The sequence below is a fragment of the Peromyscus maniculatus genome, chromosome 14, assembly GCF_049852395.1.
Source record: "Peromyscus maniculatus bairdii isolate BWxNUB_F1_BW_parent chromosome 14, HU_Pman_BW_mat_3.1, whole genome shotgun sequence".
NCBI lineage: Eukaryota > Metazoa > Chordata > Mammalia > Rodentia > Cricetidae > Peromyscus > Peromyscus maniculatus.
In genome coordinates this window covers 30306690-30326942 of record NC_134865.1, presented here as the reverse complement: position 1 = coordinate 30326942, position 20253 = coordinate 30306690, and the positions used below count along the sequence as shown (strand labels likewise).

General features: G+C 43.0%; 1 protein-coding gene across 2 annotated transcripts in view; it reads right to left on the bottom strand.

The window, feature by feature from the left end:
• Positions 1–19924, bottom strand: part of Scin (scinderin) — an 87995-nt gene extending 68071 nt beyond the window's left edge. Inside the window, exons 1-3 of one of the 2 annotated variants that reach the window (XM_076550747.1) lie at positions 19907–19924; positions 13157–13311; positions 3812–3973 (exon numbers count right to left, since the gene is read on the bottom strand). In XM_076550747.1, coding sequence (XP_076406862.1) covers positions 3812–3973; positions 13157–13258 — 264 coding nt within the window. In that variant the 5' untranslated portion in view covers positions 13259–13311; positions 19907–19924. Of the gene's footprint in view, positions 1–3811; positions 3974–13156; positions 13312–19440; positions 19730–19906 lie in introns of those variants that run through there. The other variant, XM_006982319.4, reaches the window with a different exon arrangement.
• Positions 19925–20253: the final 329 nt, after the last annotated feature.

Genomic DNA, 20253 nt, shown 5'->3' with positions numbered 1-20253 from the left:
GATACCAAAAAACTAAATAATCTATTAAAAGATGAAGTACAGATCTAAACAAGAATCCTCAACCAAGGAAACTCAAATGACTGAGAAACACTTAAAGAAATGTTCAACATCTTTAGCCATCAGGGAAATGCAAATCAAAATGCCTTTGAGATTTCATCTTACACTTGTCAGAATGGCCAATATCAAAAACACAAATTCATGCTAGTGAGGATGTGGAGTGAGGGGACCAATCCTCCACTGCTCGTGAAAGTGCAAACTCTCACAGCCATTATAGAAATTAGTATGGTAGTTCCTCAGAAAGACGGGAACTCATCCTACCTCAAGATCCTGTTATACCATTTTGAGGCATATACCCAAAGAAGGCTCCATCCTACCACAAGAACACTTGCTGAAACATGTTCATTGCTGCTTTGTTCATAATAGCAAGATACTGGGAACAACCAAGATGTTCCTCAGCAGAAGAATGGATAGAGAAAATGTGGTACATGGAGTATTATTCCATTGTTTAAAAAAAAAATGACATTGAGAAATTTGCAGGCAAATGGATGGAACTAGAAAAAATCATCCTGAGTGAGAAGAAAGATAAATATGGTATGTAATATGTAAATGATAAGCTACAATCCATAGACCACAGAATTTATGTATAGAGGAAGGGACAGGGTGGCGGCAGGGGGACATATGTATCTCTCTAGGGAAGGGAAATACAATAGATTTTATGGGTGGACTTGGGGCAGGGTGGCAGAAATGGAAGAATCAGGTAGAGAGGGGAAGGGGGGATGGAGTTGAGGAGAATGCAGAAGAGACACCTAGAATTGAGGGAAATTTGAGGGATGATATGGAAACCTACTGTAGTGGAACATTCCTAAAATATATGAAGTCGATCCTAAGGAAGTCTCCAAACAATGAGGAAGACAGAGTCCCAGCTGGCCATCACTTGTCACCAAACAAAGCTTTCTGGGTTACATCCAACTGAGTCATGGACCAAAGGGATCCCATGGGGATCCCCAAACAACCCAGGCTGTTGTCAAGACAGTAGGTTGCTCTCCACAAACTGACAGCAAGGCCTCATGGTTAAAGATAACACCCACACAGCTCAGAACATGGAGATGTCGAACTGGTGCCTATATAGAACCTTCACTCCTATGTTCTAGAATCTTTGGTACAGGAAGGTACTCTGCAAGCTACCAAAGAAGAAAGGTAAACAACAACCTGGCCACAAACCGCTGTCCTGCCTGCAAGATATGCAAGGGCAATGGTAGCACAAAGCTTGTGGGAGTCACCAACCAAAATCTGACTTGACTTAAGGCCTACCCCTCAAAATGGAACCCATTACTGCCACTGCTTGGGTGACCAAGAACCAGAGACTAAATAGACCAGAGACCAAGGGTAAAACCAAATACTACTGGTCTTAAAAAAATAAAAATAAAAATAGTAATAAAATGACTCCTAATGACATTCTCTGTATTCATAGATAAGTGCCTTATTCAGCCATCATCAGGGAAGATTCATCTTGCAACAATTGGAAACAAATGCAGAGACCTATAGCCAGACACTTCACACACACACACACACACACACACACACACACACACACACACACACGGGGAGGGGCAGACAGACAGACATTATAACACACAGCACGCTTTCCATCAAACCCCTCTCCTCAGAGCTCAGGAAACCCTGTGCAAGAGGGAGCATAAAGAGTGTAAGCGCCAGAGGGGATGGAGGACACCGGGAGAACAAGACCATCTAAATCAACTCAGAAAAGTTCTCTGATGGACTCACGGAGACTGAAGCAGGGAGCACAATGCCTACCCAGGTCTGCACCAGGTCTTCTGCATATATGTTTAGCTTATGATAAAAGCTACATTTTTATGGGACTCTTAAATTTGCCAATGAGCGGGTCCCTGATTCTTGTACCTTCTCTTGGGCTCTTTTCCTTCTGCTGGTTTGCCCTGTCCAATGCCAATGTGATGGTTTTTGCCTTATTATATTTTGTTTTGTTATGTTTCAAAAAAGAAAACCATCATTAAAATAAATAAATAAGTAATGAAATAAAAGCTGAGACAAACGGCATTGCACAGTCCTTGAGGGACAATTGCAGCTGATCCTTAGAACTGTGTGGTCTAATGATGCCTCTGGCCTTTTACTTCCAACAAATACTTCTTTATTTCTGGTGTAGGGTACTGATGGAGAGGTAGAGCAGCTGGTTTGTGCCGAGATACAAAAGCCAGGTCTCGAATATGGTTAGTGGAGTTGACTGGATTTTGAAGTTGGAAAGGACTTTGCTGTGGGATGTCTTTCTGTACACTGTGAATATGGGTTGCTATGATTGGTCAATAAAGAAGCTGCTCTTGCCTATGGTCAGTCAGGTTATAGAAAGGCAGGAAATCCAAGAGAGATACAGGAAGAAGAAAGGCAGAGGAGACGCCAGCCCGCCACCCAAGGAGCAACATGCCAGCAGACTGGTAACACCACAGTTACGTGGCAATAAATAGATTAATAGAAATGGGTTAACTTAAGATGAAAGAGCGAGCTAGCAAGAATTCTTAGTCATGGGCCATATAGTTGGCTATTAATAAGCTTCTGAGTGATTATTTTATAAATGTCTGCAGGACTATGGCTAAGAGAGATTTATTCCAAACTCGGGCTGAGCCAGACACAAGAAATCGTTCAGCTACATGAAATTGACTGTGAGACTCAGAATAGAAGAACAGCCATTCACCTGTACAGACATCTAGTCAGGACTGGGAATTGTATTTTGAGCATTGGTATTATTGGAATCTCAGTTACACACACAAGCTGCTATGAACCAAAGCCATCAAATTATAGGCTAACAGTATTGAAACAATAGACACCCCCTAACTTAGAAGAATGGATGAAGCTTATGTTTAGGGGGTATTCTCCAAACTATAACCTGAACATATTTCATGCCTTTGTTGTTGCCAAATCAATACTGTTCACACGGAGCTAACCACGCACCTCCACTTTGAGAATCCTTGCTGCTCCCTTCTCTGTGCAAGTACCGTCTGCTGCTTTATCTCAGACACAGCCCGGACAGACACAGTAAAACACAGTGTCTAGAGGAGAACCGGACAAGCCTGGACTCCAGCTCTGGCTTCCCCATCTACAGGCTGTGCGACCTTGATGGGACCTAGGCAATTCAAACCACATGCTGCCTGAAGCAATGGGCTCTGTGTGCGGCTTGCTGCACAAGGCAGGAGATGACGGTCAGAGCATGGCTGTGACCTGCATCCGAAGGGCAAGGATCATGAGGAGGATCCATCGTCCCTGCCTGCTTATGCCCCGGCACGTGGCTCTGAAAGTCTAAGAGACACGATATAAACATGAAGCATTGCGGTCCACACACGCACACACACATCCACAAACACACATCCACACACATTTATGTATGCTCATATGTTAAAATATTTTCTTCTTAGTTCCTCAGGCTGTTTAGAGTCATCATATGGCCAGCTTAAATTCTGGAACCTTTGGTTGCTTAGAAAATCATTTCCCTCACCCCCAAGCCACATTTTCTCACACACAATCAAAGACAAAAATAATCAGTGGAAATCTGTCCAGAGTCATGGGGAAATACGGTGAAAATTGTTCAAATTCTATTCTGTGGTAGGAAGAACCAAATCATTTTTCTATTCTAAACCTGTCAGAGAACAAAAAGTCTTTGAATTCCCACATTGTGTGTCTTTAAATAAGTGCCAAGTGTGTGGAACGGTTATCCTTAAAGGTGTGTGCATCTGATTGGAAGGAGCAAATTCCCAGAGGTGTCAAGTGGGCCTATGAAACTTACAGTGCCAAGGTCAATGATGAAGCAGTCGCCTTTGTTGAAGCTCTTCCAGCTGAGAGGGACTTCCGTGGCCCTGACCACTCTCCGACCCTTCACATGCAGGAGTCTCTCCGCTGTCAGGTCATTGGTGATAACATGGTTTAGTCCAGAAGCCACACCTCCAGCCTGGCCACGGGAGGAAAACACAACACAAAACAGAGAGGGGTGAGACTGCTACCCAAACACAGCAAGGCGCAAGCCACCAGGCAAGAATGCCCAGGCGAGGCCGGGACCAAGACACCACTGCAGAACAGGTGGGAAGGGAGGTGAGGAAAGAGCATTATTGGTAAAATCAACAGGTGATCTGGTTGCTTTGCTCTTTTTCCCATCATAAAAATTTGATATGAAATTAAACATATTTACCGAGGACCCTCAGTGAGGAATAATACCCTGCTACATAAAAAGAAAAGTCAACATTGATTTCCCTGGTCTTTCCAGATGACTCATGGGTGAGCAGCAGATTGGCGGCGAGAAAGCAACAGGAGGCTGGGGAAATTGGAGATGAGGAGCCTCAACTACAGTATCTCAGAATGGGTACCCAACCTTCCCATTGTCACTCACAGAAAAAGAGGATCCCCACCATCACCATAGGGAACAGGTATCCAACCTTCCCACCATCACCACAGAGAAGAGGATCCTAACCTTCTCACCATCACCACAGAGAAGAGGTTCCCAACCTTCCCATTGTCACTCACAGAAAAAGAGGATCCCCACCATCACCACAGGGAAGAGGTAACCAACCTTCCCACCGTCACCACAGAGAAGAGGTTCCCAACCTCCCCACTGTCACCACAGAGAAGAGGTTCCCAACCTCCCCACCATCACCACAGAGAAGAGGATCCCAACCTTCCCACCATCACCACAGAGAAGAGGATCCCAACCTTCCCACCATCACCATAGAGAAGAGGATCCCAACCTTCCCACCATCACCACAGAGAAGAGGTTTCCCAACCTCCCCACCATCACAGACCAGAGAAGGAAATAGAAGATGTGGCAAAGGGTGGGCTGTTCCCGTGAAGGGTACAAAAACAAACAGCAAAACCCCAGGGCTGAGTATTTTTAATCTTAAGAAAGATGTGGAATCATGATTCTCCATCCCCAAACAGAACAAAACCAAAAGCATTGAACGAGAGTTTCTGAAGAAAAAAATATTAACTGTTATCCACTACATCTTGTAGTACTGCAATCATCTTTTACATTTTTCTCTTTTTCTAGTTAAATGTCAGGAACTATATCTTTACTTTCATAATCGGCAAGAAGATGGTATGTCTAATTATGAGGTTGTATTATAAATATATATATGTACACATATCTATACATACATACATACATACATAAACACACATGTTTTTAAGCAGTATTGTTAAGTTGCCCAGGATGGCCTCAAATTTACAACCATCCTGCTTCAGCTTTCCAAGAACATTCTACTTTTTAAAAATAAGTAGGATTACACTGTGATCTTGTTTTTTAAAATAGCAAAGGATACTGTATGTGAAAAAAGGTTATAATGTGAAATCAGATTAAGACTGTAATCTCTGGCCCCTTTTCCACACACATATAAAACATTCAAACTAATCTCATAGAGTAACCCATCAGAGTAATTTATACCTTGAAAATGTAACGTTCTCTGGCCAGTGAGGCAGCTGAGCAGGTAAAGATGCATGTCGCCAAGCCTGACAACCTGAGTTCGATCCCCAGGACCCACATGGTCGAAGGAGAAAATAGACTCCTGTAAGTTTTCCTCTGACCTCCACAAGGTGTCACAGCATACATACACCACACACACACACACACACACACACACACACACACACACACACACACCATGCACATAAATACACGCACACACTTATAAAGATATAAATAAATCTAATTTTTAAAGTTAAAATATAATACTGTTGCTGGGTGGTGGTGGTGCACGCCTTTAATCCCAGCACTTGGGAGGCAGAGCCAGGTGGATCTCTGTGAGTTGGAGGCCAGCCTGGGCTACAGAGTGAGATCCAGTACAGACACCAAAACTACACAGAGAAACCCTGTCTTGAATAAACTAATATACATATATAAATGTGTGTATTACTGTTTTTAATGTTCAATGTCACAAATGCCCTGTCCCCCCCCCTCCAAAAAAAAGCTGTATGTTGTCAGACTGGCAAGGTGGCTCAGTGGGTAAAAGCCTTGCCAAGTAAGCCTGCTGGCCTGAGTTGAATCCCAGGAACCTACATCAAGGTAGAAGGAGAGAACTGACTTCACAAAGATGTCCTCTGGCCTCCACACTCATGCAGTGGCACATGTGAGCCTGCCCCCAACACACATCATACAGATACAGAATAGTAATAAAAGTAAGCAAAGCAAAACGACAGGGCACACATACGTCTGCCCTGGAGAGTAAGTAGCTCTTTCGTGAGCACTGTCTAAGTTAGCACTAGAAGCTTCCAGACCCTTTCTGCTTTCACTAGGAAGGGCCACAACTAAGCGGATGACCCTTCCAGCCAGTGGGACCAGAAGCACAGGTGTGTGAGTGAAACATGTTTGCTCAACACCGTCTACAATCATGGCTGGAGAAAAGTACGTTAGCCAGAAATTTAATGCCAGGGAGCAGTGGTAATGGATGTTTGTAACCACTTTTCTGGCTTTGGAAATGCCCAGAGAGAAAGGACTCAAACCCTGAGACAGGAAGATGATCCTGTCATAGTGGACAGCAACTCGGCATGATTTTTATAGACTCGTTAATGACAGGCTCTGTTAGGTTTGCCCACTCAAAACAGACACCAAGCTGCTTCCAGGTACTCTTCCATTATATCTGTCTTGACATGTGAATCTTTTATTTATGTTGAGAGAAGCAGAGAATGGTGATTACCAGCTTAGGCACCGGGGTCAGACAGTCACACGGTCACTTACTAGCAGAGACTGTCTTAAGTTGCATAGAATCTCTTGAGTCTTGCTTCATTTATCTGAACAGAGCAGAATCGATGGCAAACGCATCCACTGGGGATTTATATTAAATAAGGTAATTTGCATGTCATGATTAGCATAATCTATAAACTTGAAAGTAAAAATGGGGTGAAAGAGCATCACATGGTCATCTCAGGCACTCTGAGTGGCAAGTTGTCTCTGAAGCCACACATCCTAGCAAGCAATGGCTCCTGACGCCACCCACACCAGCATCATGCTGCTGATCGGAGAATCTGCTGATCCTGATGACCTGTGTGACCTCCACTTACAAACGTCCCCCTTTTTGAAGAATGCTGACTCATGGCCGCATTAATGTCCATAGAAGATAATTACCCAAACAACTACCAAGTTACTTTTTTATTATGTCCACGTTTGCATATGTATCCTAGAATTTGGTTTCCAAGACCCTGTTAATAGCCAAGTTCATCCTGTGTATGTGGTATGTTAGAATTTTATTGTTTACTGTCATGCTCAATCCCCATGCAATGTCTGTTTGGGGAACTAGCAAAAAATACATTGTACATCCTGGAAAACCAAGTGTTTTCCTTGCACTTCCCTGAAGCAAGCCATTTGTCTGGATGACATGGTTTCTGACAAGGTGACTCTATTGTTCCTGCTTTGAACAAATATAAGTTCTCAGTTCTTCAGACTGTTGGGTTCATTGAAATGAAGGAAACTTCAGGATCTTTTGACATAAACTGGAGGAACTCTCATGTTTGAAGTGACTTACATCCTAGTGTGCAATAATGATTATAAGAGACAGAAGAAATCTTGTGATTGTTTTGTCTGATCTCATGGTATTGCAAGTATTCAACCAAGGACAAAATCCAATAAAGATAGAAGTAAACCTGTCATCTTTTGGTCATTGTTTTGGGGTTTGTTTGGTTGGTTAACTGGTTTGTTGGTTGGCTGGGTTTTGTTTTGTTTTGTTTTCAACTTTGATGTAGAGTGTGACTATATAGCTCAGGCTGGCCTTGAACACATGATCCTGATGCCTCAACCTCCCAAATGATGGTAATGTAGGTATGCATCCCAAGTCTGACTTAAATCTGCCGTTTTTAAAAGGCAAATTAGCATATATTCAGAAGTCCTGTTTAGCTCTATGGTCTAGGTACTCGCAGTAGTGAAGCAGCAGGTGAGCACCTGCTGGCCCATGTGGTGGTATTGTGTTCCTCACAATATTGTGTACCCTAATAAATTTATCTGGGGTCAGAGAACAAACAGCCACTAGATACAGAGGCTAGAAAATGGTGGCACTCACACCTTTAATCCCAGCATTCCAGAGGGAGAAATCCATCTGGGATCTCTGTGAGTTCAAGGCCATATTGCAAAGAGCCAAACATGGTGACACATGCCTTTAATCCCAGAAAGTGAGCCTTTCCCAGGGAGCGGTGGTAGAAAGCAGAAAGGTATATAAGGTGTGAGGACCAGAAACTAGAGGCATTTGGCTGGTTAAGCTTTTAGCTGGTTAACCTTCAGGCTTTCAAGCAGGAGTTCAGCTGAGAGCCACTGGGATGAGGACACAAAAGCTTCCAATCTGAGGAAACAAGACCAGCTGAGAAGTTGGCCAGGTGAGGTTAGCTGTGGCTTGTTCTGTCTGTCTGACCTTCCAGTTCACCCCAATACCTGGCTCAGGTTTGATTTTATTAATAAGGACTCTCTAAGATTCCTGCTACAGGCCCATGTCTTCCTTACAGAGAGCTTGCTTCTGGCGTGTCTGTTGTAGAATATTAATTTAAGGTGTGCTACTTTTGTTTATGTTGCATTTGTCTAACTCTGTGAAGCTGTTACTGTGTCTGTCTAAAACACCCGATGGTCTAATAAAGAACTGAACAGCCAATAGCAAGGCAGAAGAAAGGATAGGCATGGCTGGCAGGCAGAGAGAATAAATAGAAGGAGAAATCTGGAAAAAAGAAAGAAGTAGTCAGAGAAGGAGAAGGACCCAAGGGCCAGCCACCCAGCTACACAGCAAGCCACTGAGTAAGAAACAAAAAAAGTTATACAGGAATAGAAAAGGAAAAGCCCAGAGGCCAAAAATAGATGGGATAATTTTAAGTTTAAGTAAAGCTAGTTAGCAACAAGCCAAGCTAAGGCTGGGTATTTATAATTAAGAATAATCTTCTGTGTGGGATTTATTTGGGAGCTGGTTGGTGGGCCTCTCAAAGAGCAAACCAACAACATTTTGGTGTACCAATATGGCACTCGAATTTCCATAGTGCCTGAGAAAGCTTTAAAAAAAAAAAAAAAGGCCAGGCGGTGGTGGCGCACACCTTTAATCCAGAGCCAGGCGGATCTCTGTGAGTTCGAGACCAGCCTGGTCTCCAAAGCGAGTTCCAGGAAAGGCACAAAGCTACACAGAGAAACCCTGTCTCGGAAAAAAAAAAAAAAAAAAAAAAAAGATGCAGCTCCTTTAAGAGTTTCTGCCAGACAATGAACCCTAGAGCAGCTATTACGCTAAGTAGGAACAAAAAACTAAGTAAAAACACCTGACACAGCACAAGCATTGACATTCTAGAGCTCTAGGAAGGGTAAATGCAGTTTTTGGTCATGAACCTGCAACCAAGCCATGAGCTTTAGGCCTGCCTTTCATGTCCCGAGAATCAGGTAGAGCCAGCCAAGAGAGCCACATGGAGGATCCAGGTGTAGGTTAGCAGTTTAAAGCCTTGCTCACATGGTGAAAAAAGTCTAAAAGATACCTAGTAAAAGAGGTCCAGATAGAAAAAAATCTCTAAACAGGTTCCAGTGTGTTTTACAATGTACATAGGCTTAAGAAAGAATGAAAAGGAGTATAGACAGTCATAGAAAAAAAAAATAGTTTAGAAATAATAAAGTCTATAAAGAGAGTTGCTGTGGGATGTTCTGTATGGCAAATGTGTTGCTCTGATTGGTCAATAAATAAAACACTGATTGGTCAGTGGCTAGGCAGGAAGTATAGGCGGGACTAACAGAAGAGAAAAGAAAGAACAGGAAGGAGGGAGGAGTCACTGCCAGCCGCCACCATGACAAACAGCATGTAAGATGCCGGTAAGCCATGAGCCATGTGGCAAGGTATAGATTTATGGAAATGGATTAATTTAAGCTATAAGAACAGTTAGCAAGAAGCCTGCCATGGCCATACAGTTTGTAAGCAATATAAGTCTCTGTGTATACTTGGTTGGGTCTGAGCGGCTGTGGGACTGGTGGGTGACAAAGATTTGTCCTGAAAGACAAATCTGTGGGCAAGGCAGGAAAACTCTAGCTACACAGAGTAAATGTAATATAAAAGAAAAATGGCATGTAAGATGGGAAATACACAGGGAGTCTGGATTCTGTATGATAGTGTGTTGATTTTGAATTTTTTGAATGGTGAGAAGCAAACAACAGCTGCTAAGAGACATGGGATTGTGAGGACTGCAAAATTGAACCAACCTAGATAATTCAGGGCTACCTTAACTTTAAAAAAGGAGCCAAAAAAATGTATTTTTCAAATGAAAATAAAAAATGCTTTGTTTTCTTCCCACAGGAAATGAGAGGTTGTGGATTCCTTCAGGAATAATATGGATCAGGTGTGACCAAGGGAGGCATCCTGAATCTTGACAGGTGATTTCTATGACCAAAAGTTACTGCTGGTCTTCCAGGGCTTGGTCATTATCTCAAAATTTTCTCAGGGACCTCTAAAGATGTATTTGCCCACAGACAGCAGGAAGCAGTTTAGAGAAAACTATGCCCACATTCCCAACAAGTGTGGTGTGGAGGTGGGTTTTGGTTATTTTGTGGGTTATGGATGTTTGTTATCATTTAGGGGAATATAGAATATTGTTAAAAATTTTAAGTTATTTTTATTACACTATATGATGTGTCTACTCTCATTTAAAGGATTTTTATATATTGGTAAAAATGTAAGGTTATTTTTGTTACAACATATTGTATGTATGTTTCTGTTTTTGTTTGAGGTATTGTGCCTATGCAGTTCATTTGGAAATGTAGGGTGAAGTTCTAGTTTTTGAAAGCTACTATTATAAGCTATATAGGATAATCAGGAAATAGAGGGTAGTTGTTAGTCATTTATAACATTCAAAATTGTAGATATGTTAGGTATGCTTTCCAGATCATATAGAGACATATTTTAGATAGATAGATGGTCTTCAGACTTTTCAAAGACCTACAGAATATGTCATTTAAAATGTTTTGTTAACTTAGGGCTTTTCATGACAATGAGACATATCTGCTCCTGAAAACACCAATTTACTTCAGAGATGATGGTCATCAAAGAAACTCCTTATAGAGTTTGCTTTCAACATGGCAAGACTGGCCATTTGGGCAAGAAGCTGCTCTTGCCTGGACTGCTAGACAGTATGTTGTATAAACTGGACATTCAGGACCCACAGGAAAGCGATCGTTGAACTTTGCCACAGCAAGGCATGATGGCCCTTCAGGAAAGTGACTGACAAACTTTTCCAATATAGGTGGGACAGTCTTTCAAATTTCCTGCTTCATTGAAAAGTCTGCCAGATACATTGGACCTGTAGGCTGAAGATGGATGCCCCAATGTTGCAGAGGAAATCTGGGTAACTGTCCAGGCAGTCAGATGACTCTATATCATTTCTAGAGTTTTTGGAAATGGTTTGCAATGCACTTTATTTTTACTTAAAAACTATATCCTTGCCGGGCGGTGGTGGCGCACGCCTTTAATCCCAGCACTCGGGAGGCAGAGGCAGGCGGATCTCTGTGAGTTCGAGGCCAGCCTGGTCTCCAAAGCGAGTTCCAGGAAAGGTGCAAAGCTACACAGAGAAACCCTGTCTCGAAAAAACCAAAAAAAAAAAAAAAAAAAAAAAAAAAAACTATATCCTTTTGGAGTCTTTGATAGAGTTGAAGACTAGATAGTTATAGTTGCAGTTTTCCCTAGATACAATAGAAAGTAAATTAGGTACAAAATTTTGGATTTACTAAGATAGGATAGATTATGGGGTATTTTCTTTAAATTTACCAGATATAAATGGATTTGAATTCAGTACATTGTAAATGTAATCTTTACTTGATAATTGTTCATACTGTATACAGCCTTATTATGTTAAAGTTAAACCCTTTCATTTCTTTTTAGAAAAAAAGGGGGGAATGTTATTTTAAGGTATGCTACTTTTGTTTATGTTGCATTTGTTTAACTCTCTGAAGCTGTGCTACTGTGCCTATCTAAAATACTTGATGGTCTAATAAAGAGCTGAACAGCCAATGGCAAGGTAGGAGAAAGGATAGGCAGGGCTGTCAGGCATGAAGAATTAATACAAGGAGAAATCTTGGAGGAGGGGAAGCAAGATCAAGGAAGGAGTAGCCAGAGAAGGAGGAGAACATCAGGGTCCAGCCACCCAGCTACACAGCAAGCCACAGAGTAAGAAATAATGAAAGGTATACAGGAATAGAGAAAGATAAAATCCCAAAGGCAAAAGCTAGATGGGATAATTTAAGTAAAGCTGGCTAGCAACAAGCCAAGCTAAGGCTCGGCATTTATTATTAAGAATAAGCCTCAGTGTGTGATTTATTTGGGAGCTGGGTGGTGCACCCCCCAAAAGAGCAAAAACAAACAACAGGTGTCTATCTGAGGAGGCTATTTCTCATGTTTTAACTGAATTTGTGGGCAGGGAGGGAAGGACTAGGGAAGGATGATCCAACTGCAAAGCTCACTGGGGGAATTAGGATGAGGGAGGCAGGGTCTACCCTTTATTATGCATTGCCTAAGAGGTAGGACTGTTTAACTATCAATACATACACATTTTTTTTTTTTAGTTATCAAGGAGTTGAGGATGTATCTCAGTTGGTAGAATGCCTTCTTGGCATTTGGAAGTCTCTGGGCTCCATCTCAAATACAGCATAAACCAGGTAATCTCAGCACTTGCGAGGTAGAGGCAGAAGGATCAGGAGCAAAGGCCATCTTTGACTACATAATGAGTTCGAGGCTAGCCTAAGGCTACAAGAGATAGTGTCTCAAAAAAAATTGCCCATGTAAGTAAATTAGGTCATAATAATTCATATCACACCATACATCCTGAAACTGGGTTTCCTTTACAGAATTTACTGAGTACCAACTATATGTCTGACAAATATGAGGATAAATCAGAGAGAGAGACAGAGAGAGAGAGAGAGAGAGAGAGAGAGAGAGAGAGAGAGGGAGGGAGGGAGGGAGAGAGAGAGAGAGAGAGAGAGAGAGAGAGAGAGAGAGAGAGAGAGAGAGAGAGAGAGAGAGAGAGAGGTGGGTGAATTCTAAGACAAAACAAAAAACAAACCCATGCCCTCCAGGAAGCTGTGATCCATGAAGTGTGGACCATTGGGAAGAGAAACCATTTGAAAATGTCACAGTGAAAAGTGTCAGAAAGAAGGGCTTACCTTGTACTTCAGACCACCTTTGAAATAGCCCACAAAATCAGTAGACTCGTAGCCTTGAAGTTCTCTGCTCTGGACTGGCTTGCCACCCAGATAGTCGTCCATCTGGACTGTGAAGATGGCCGCTGCTGTGCTTTCATCCTGGGAGCATTCCTTTCCTGAAACAACACAGCTCTCAGTCACTCGAGGAAAAGCGCAGAGGCAGAAGAGTTGACGAGCAGGACACCAGAGCTCTCTTTTACTTACTTGCTTGTTTGTTTGGTTGTTATTTGTTATTTATTTATACATTTTCATTGAAATATAATCATACTACTTCCCCATTTTCCTTTTCCTCCAGTTCCTCCCATTCCCCCTTCTCAAGTTAATATCCCCCTTTCCTTTGAATGCAGACATAGATGTGCACAGATATATTTATACAACCTGCTGGGTCCATTTTTGTTGTTTGTGTGTATGTGGTTTCAGGGCTGACCAGTTTGTGCTGGGTAACTAATCAGGGCGCTCATCCTCCCTGTTCCAGGCAGAACCATGACAATGTCAATGGACATGTTAACATGGAGAAGATTCTGTGAAGAACCATGACAATATCAATGGACATGTTAACATGGAGAAGATTCTGTGCAGAACCATGACAATATTAATGGACATGTTAACATGGAGAAGATTCTGTGCAGAACCATGACAATATCAATGGGCATGTTAACATGGAGAAGATTCTGTGCAGAACCATGACAATATCAATGGACATGTTAACATGGAGAAGATTTTGTGCAGAACCATGACAATATCAATGGACATGTTAACATGGAGAAGATTCTGTGCAGAACCATGACAATATCAATGGACACGTTAACATGGAGAAGATTTTGTGCAGAACTATGACAATATCAATGGACGTGTTAACATGGAGAAGATTCTGTTTCCGTTATGTTTCAAGACAGCACCCTGCTGCAGAAAGACTCCTTATCAGGAGAACATGTGATGTGTTATTTGGCTCATAACCAAACATTTTTCATGTCCCTGCTTTTTAAAAATTCTTAAAAGAAACACTACTACACAGATCTGCTTGGGGGAAAATCAATATATGCTAGCAAGGCTCGGGAAAGCACTCATTTCATATAGTTAATAAGATCCTGCCAGGAAACACTTAGGACCTGCTTTGTCGTCACACTTCAGGCTTACGGCATGGCAGCAAGAAATACTTTATCAGCCATAATTAAGTAACTGAGTGATTTTTAAGATAGGAAAGTGAATGAAACTTCACCTGTGCCCTGTTTTGGGGCCTGTTTTCCCCACTTGACTATCTCTTTACTTTTTGTGTGTGAAATAACCACCAATGGAAAGAAAGGAAAGGAACTAACACGCTAATGTCTCTTAAGAAAGTATACAATTAGCTTTTACAATTATGAAGTAGAACCAACCCAGATATCTTTGCTGAAGTCAGATTCCTAAGCATCAATGTCTACATAGTATGTGATATTCAGAACCAAGATAGGCTTGAGGAAGACTCACAGTTCATTTAAAAAAAAAAAAAAAAAAAAAAAAAGTCCCACAACCCTAAACCTTCAAAACCCTCACTAATCTGAGCTGAATGAAAATTATAATTAATAATAATGCAAATATCAACACATTTATAGTACTCTTGCAATGGGCTACACACAGTACTAGTGTTTTATATGAATGACATTCAAATATCCCCATGAAACAGACCTGGTTTATACCACAGTACTGTGGAAGTCATTGACACTGGGAGAGGCTGAGTAATTCCTGAAGTTATAAAAAAAAACTTTCAAAACAGGTTTATAGAATTCTAAAGGGCAAACTCTTAGGAAGGATAATACATGTGTTTTAAAGAAGATTTTTAAAAATCATTTGTTTTTTTGTTTGTGTGTGGTATGTACATGTGAGTGCAGGTACTCAAAGAGGCCAGAAGAAGGCATTGGATCCCCTCAAGCGGAAGTTACAGGCAGTGTGAGCCACCAAGTGTGGGTGCTTAGAAGCAGTAACAGTATTTCCCTGAATAATGCCAATTGAATTCACCAAAATTGAGGAAAGTAAACCAGTTACCTATACTAGGAAAATTCAAGTTCCTTCACAGCTCTCCTTCTGTGTTCATAGATGACCTACATAGCTAGGATCTTCTTAAATTTCAGCAGCCAGAATAGTACTTATATGGTAACAGCTTTGTAAACTTTCTGTGAAATGTACTTTAACACACACCTCAAATATCCACATGCAATTCTGCAATCCAAAAAAATGCTGGTGCCATTCTTTGCCCATTTTTCCAGCTCTCATGATAGCAGATCCTGGTGTAAATTTCATGCAGAGATGCTTTAAGAAAGACGCTTAAGCCAAGGTTGACATCAAAGATATTAAGGATGACGTGTTTGACAGAAACATTATTAACTGAAGAGTTGACACCTGACTCTTTTGAAGTAGGTATGAATGGCAGGCAGGAAGTTAATAAATGAGATGGCAGGACGTTAATTTGGTCATTCTCTTGTCTGCTGATGTTTATGTACTGTGCTGGGCCAGAGAATATCAGGATGAATAAACCAAAGCCCTGGCTGGCCTCCAAAGGTTGAAAAGACTTAAAGAAGTCAATATCAACCTTTTTGATGTGTATAACAAAGTCAAAGTCTATTGAATCATGATGAAATTCTAGTAGGTACTCAAAAATGTTTGTGTATGAATCCTGCTTATGACTTCACTTGACGTCCCAGGTGAATTCTGTTTGTGACCTCATCGCTTGTTTTCCTAAGCTTGTGCTGATGCCTGCTACACCATGCTGTGCTGTGTCACTTTATATTTTATACACGTATGTATGTTGCACTTACATGTGTAGTGAGAAACTCCTAAAACTGGGACGTGTGACGATTTTATAAACAAAACACAGATTTAAAGAGAAGTCTCACAACTAGACCTACCTAGTTCTCATTCCTGATTTTAAAGATCTGGCCACATTAGGACTAGAAGAGAAGGAGCATCCTCAACATGGTGAGTAGCATCTACTGGAAACACGTGGAATCTAAGGGCAGTTTTTTAAAACTTGAATGTGGCGCAGCATCGTGCAGTAAACTGAAGTGTAAGGGAGCGCGGGCCTTCACGGGGATCACAACTGAGATGCCCACAGGGGTGCGGTCAGCCTTATTTGTATTTCCCAGTGTTGCTTGTTCCTGCCGATGTGCTCATGTGAAGTTAGTTCTGTGGAGCTTTACCACATGTGCTAATGCACATGTCTGCCTTCAGAGTCCCGATACTAAAGAGCTCCATCACCAAGAAGACCCTCATGTCTCTAAAGAGCTCCATCATCAAGAAGACCATCAAGCCGCTTTCTTTATTTTTTTTTTTCTGCACGTGTTTACTTAACTTAGACAAAGATACGTTCATGCCACAGCACATTTTTTGTGGAGGTCAGAGAACAACTGTCAGGAGCTGCTTCTCTCCTTCCACCATGTAAGTTCCAGGGATGGAACCTGGGTAGTCAAGCTTGGCCTTAGCAGTAAGCGCCTTTACTCACTGATCCATCTTGTCGGCCCAACAGTCAGTTCCTTGACATTGCCACTAGCCCCTTGTATATTATGAGATCCTTGTATTGTACATTATGCGCTATATATTGTAATCTAGTCCTTCTGTGTCCCAGTGTCCTGTGTAAAGCCACATGCACACACACACACACACACACACACACACACACACACACACACACGTTATAACATCAGTGAATGCTGTTTTAAAATAGATTAATGTCCAAAGCTGTCAAGGAGAAAGGGTGAGGGAAGGTATTTGGAAAAAGGTTGGAGGCACAACAGCAGCTTTAAACCAATCCCTGCCCACAGACTGGATGCTGTGAGGAACCAGAGGCAAAAGCTGGGCGCAGTTTAACTGCTAGATATAAAGCCAAAATGGTTTCTAAGAAGGAGCAATATAAAACATTTTGAGCCACAGGCAACCACTTCTTATTTTCACTGCATCTAGACATACACTGCTGGCACAGTTATCTGAGACACGCCCGAGTGTTGTGGAAACTGAGTGCGTAGACTAGAAGGAAGACTGTCTGCATTTTCCCTCCTCTTCGTCCCGTGTCCCCCCCACTTCGCTTGTCTCCTCCTGTCGGGTCTATCCCTTCGTTTGTACACTGGGCGTCTCCCTCACGCAGCCTCTTTTAACTTAACTTCTCCCAGGTGACTTCCCCCTTCCTTCATGAAGTTAAGACTTCTTTCCCCTGAACTTGCTCCAATCATCCTCTCACTAATCCTCGTGAACTCTTCCCTATTCAGATCTCAGAATAAACTCTTTCAGGTGGAACTTCCTCTGCCTGGAGAATGGAATAGGAAAGGCTGCTGGGAACGCTGAAGGTGTCCTGACCTCTTCCTTTGATGGTTATAGTCTTGGCACAGGACCTCCCCACTTATCCTCATTTCGCTGTGTCCATCAAGGCTACTTATTCCTACCGCAAAGAGCCTGTAGACCTCTTTCATGTCATTAATCACAGGCTACCAGTGGTTTTTTTCCTTATTGCACCTTTGGGGTTATAAATTCTTTGGAAAGCTTCATAAACTATGTATTGCAAGTGACTTATAGGCTCCTGGGAAGCCTGAATTTATAGATGAATTACATTGTAATTAATGTACTATTAGCTTCCGTTTTTTAGACTGTTTCTGCCCAAACTATGTCCTATTGTAATTGTGAGATTGGTTTGCACTAAATGGATAATTAAGAGTAAGAGAACCAGGCACTCAGGATATGGAAGCAGGAAGATAGAGCACAAGAGGCCAATATGGACTACATTTAAGTTCCAGAGAATTCTGGACCATCCTGGCTGTAAGGCCCTGTCTCAAACAAACGCACAAAAACAGCTCAAGTGAATCTACGAGGCTGGTTGATCACAATACGTAAGGCACCTACTTGGGTAAGAAGACGCTTACTTAATTAAAGAATTGGCCTCTGAGCCTTCTTTGAGCTGTCTTCCGATGAAGCTTGGGAACAGCAAGCGAGTTTTCTCCCATTTAAACTCACTCTGTTGACCCTTCAGACATACATCCACTCCAGACCCAAGTTTGGAGTGGGAAGGCTGTTCTACCCCGGTCACTGTTTCATGAATCGAGCACAGATCACTGTGTAGTGTGTGTTATGCCTGGAGTGGTGTTCCAAGCTGAAGCAGCAAAGAGTCCCGAGCTCAGACACCTCAACCAAGCACCTGGCACTTGTAAATACACTACCTTCCCCTCTGGGTTTCCTGTCTCAGATGCCCGATCTGAGCGTCTGTTAGAGCGTCTGTTAATGCTTAGGAAATCACTTCTAAATGTTTTTACTTGTTCCTTAAATTTCTCAGATGTTAGACATTAAAGTGAAATGGTGGCTTTGTGTCGTCGTGTGTGTGCCCCCCCCGCCCCGCCCCGGCTCAAGAATAAATACACTGAAGGAAACACTAGTATAAGAAGGCAAGCTAGTTTGAAAAGAAGGCTCAGATTATCCGGCACGTTGTCAGGTAGGGCGTGCCCACTGGCACCAGACCTCACAGGGAGAGCTTGAACATTCAGGATGTTTACGGGTAAAAGTAGAAGGTGGAGAAAGTGGAACACACGACCAGTGTTCCGAAAACCTGGCACCAAGGCAGCTCAAAATAATTACGACCGCTAAAGGAGCCGTTCTGGTCCACACTGTGTCCTTGTTAAAACAGATGAATAATGAATGAACAATTTTAAACGAAGCAGCCTATCTAAAGAAATATACCAGCCATATAGGGCATTTTTTTTTAAAAAGGTGATGGCTGTATCATTTCCTAAACACGCAAGCAGTGTTGTGCAGGGAGAATCTTGGTTTGGGGGTGGCACAATCAACTAGTCTTATTTAGCAGAGAAATCTAAGCCCATGCCCCCAAGGCAACAAATAAAAATAAATAAAAGTTTGGAGCTGGGCATAGAGTTTTTTCTCCAGCTGCAGCAAATGTCCACAAACATGTTTGACTTCATCTCCACCCTGCCTGGGAAACCAGGGCTGCGCTTGCCTGAGGTGCTCAGTACTTGGCCAGCACCCGGGTTTCTCTCAGGCAGCCGCCCAGGAATAGAGCGGGGTTTGGGTTAAAGGGAAAAAAACCAGAAGAATGAGCATGAAACCCCAAAAGAGGCTTAGTCAAGGCCAGTGGGTGAGCCTCCTGGGTGACTCACCTCACCCGGTTTGCAGCCCGCCGGGAGTTGAGCTGGGGCTAGGAGAGGGTGCTAGCTGAGTGTCACCCATCCCGCCCAAGTGAGGGGACCCTGGTCTGCCTTGGGCTGCTCGCTGCTTACCCAGCCAGAAGTGCAGGCGGTAGGAGAAGCCCCTGCTCCCTTTGGCCGTGTGCAGCACCAGGTAGGCGTCTCCGACGTAGAAGTCACCATAGGCACCCTGGGGCACCGGCACCAGTTCCAGCTTCTCGACCCTCCACACCTGCAGCCCCGCCTGCTGGCCCGCGCGCGCGAACTCCGGGTGCTGCAGCTCCTGCGCCATGGTACCCGCGATGCTGGCCGAGCTTGGGGAGACTCCCTCGGATCGCGCCCTGAGCCCAAAGCAGCGCCGGTTGAGAGCCGACCTGCTCGTCCGGCTTTTATGGAGCTCGCCCCGACCGGAGGCGGAGCCCGGAGGGCAGCCAACAACGACCACGCCCGACCCCAGGCGGGAACCTGCATCTCAGATTGGACCTGGCTGACTAACCCTTTAGGAACTGCCTCCTTCCTCAAATAAATAAGTAAATAAATACTGTAAGAGGCACTCTACCTGGCAACAGGTGGGTTCTTCCCGCAGCACCCAGGCCGGTGCACACTGGACCCGCGGTTCCAGTTCCTTCGCTGGTCGGGTTCACCCTGTGATGGCCCCCCGGGGATTGTAGGAGGACTGACTAGCTATGAGGACCACAACGTGTACCATTAGGGCTTGGAATGACTTTGTCACTTTGGCAAGCGCGAAGAATTGCACTGTGAGGTCCTTTGATTCGTGCTAGACAGCCTCTCCAAGACTCCTGGTGGCCAGGATAGGTCTGGAAACTTCTTTGGATAGGTTTGTAAAACGCCATGTACAATAGTACATCAGGTTTTCTCGAAAAGATAAAAATCTGACAAACTATT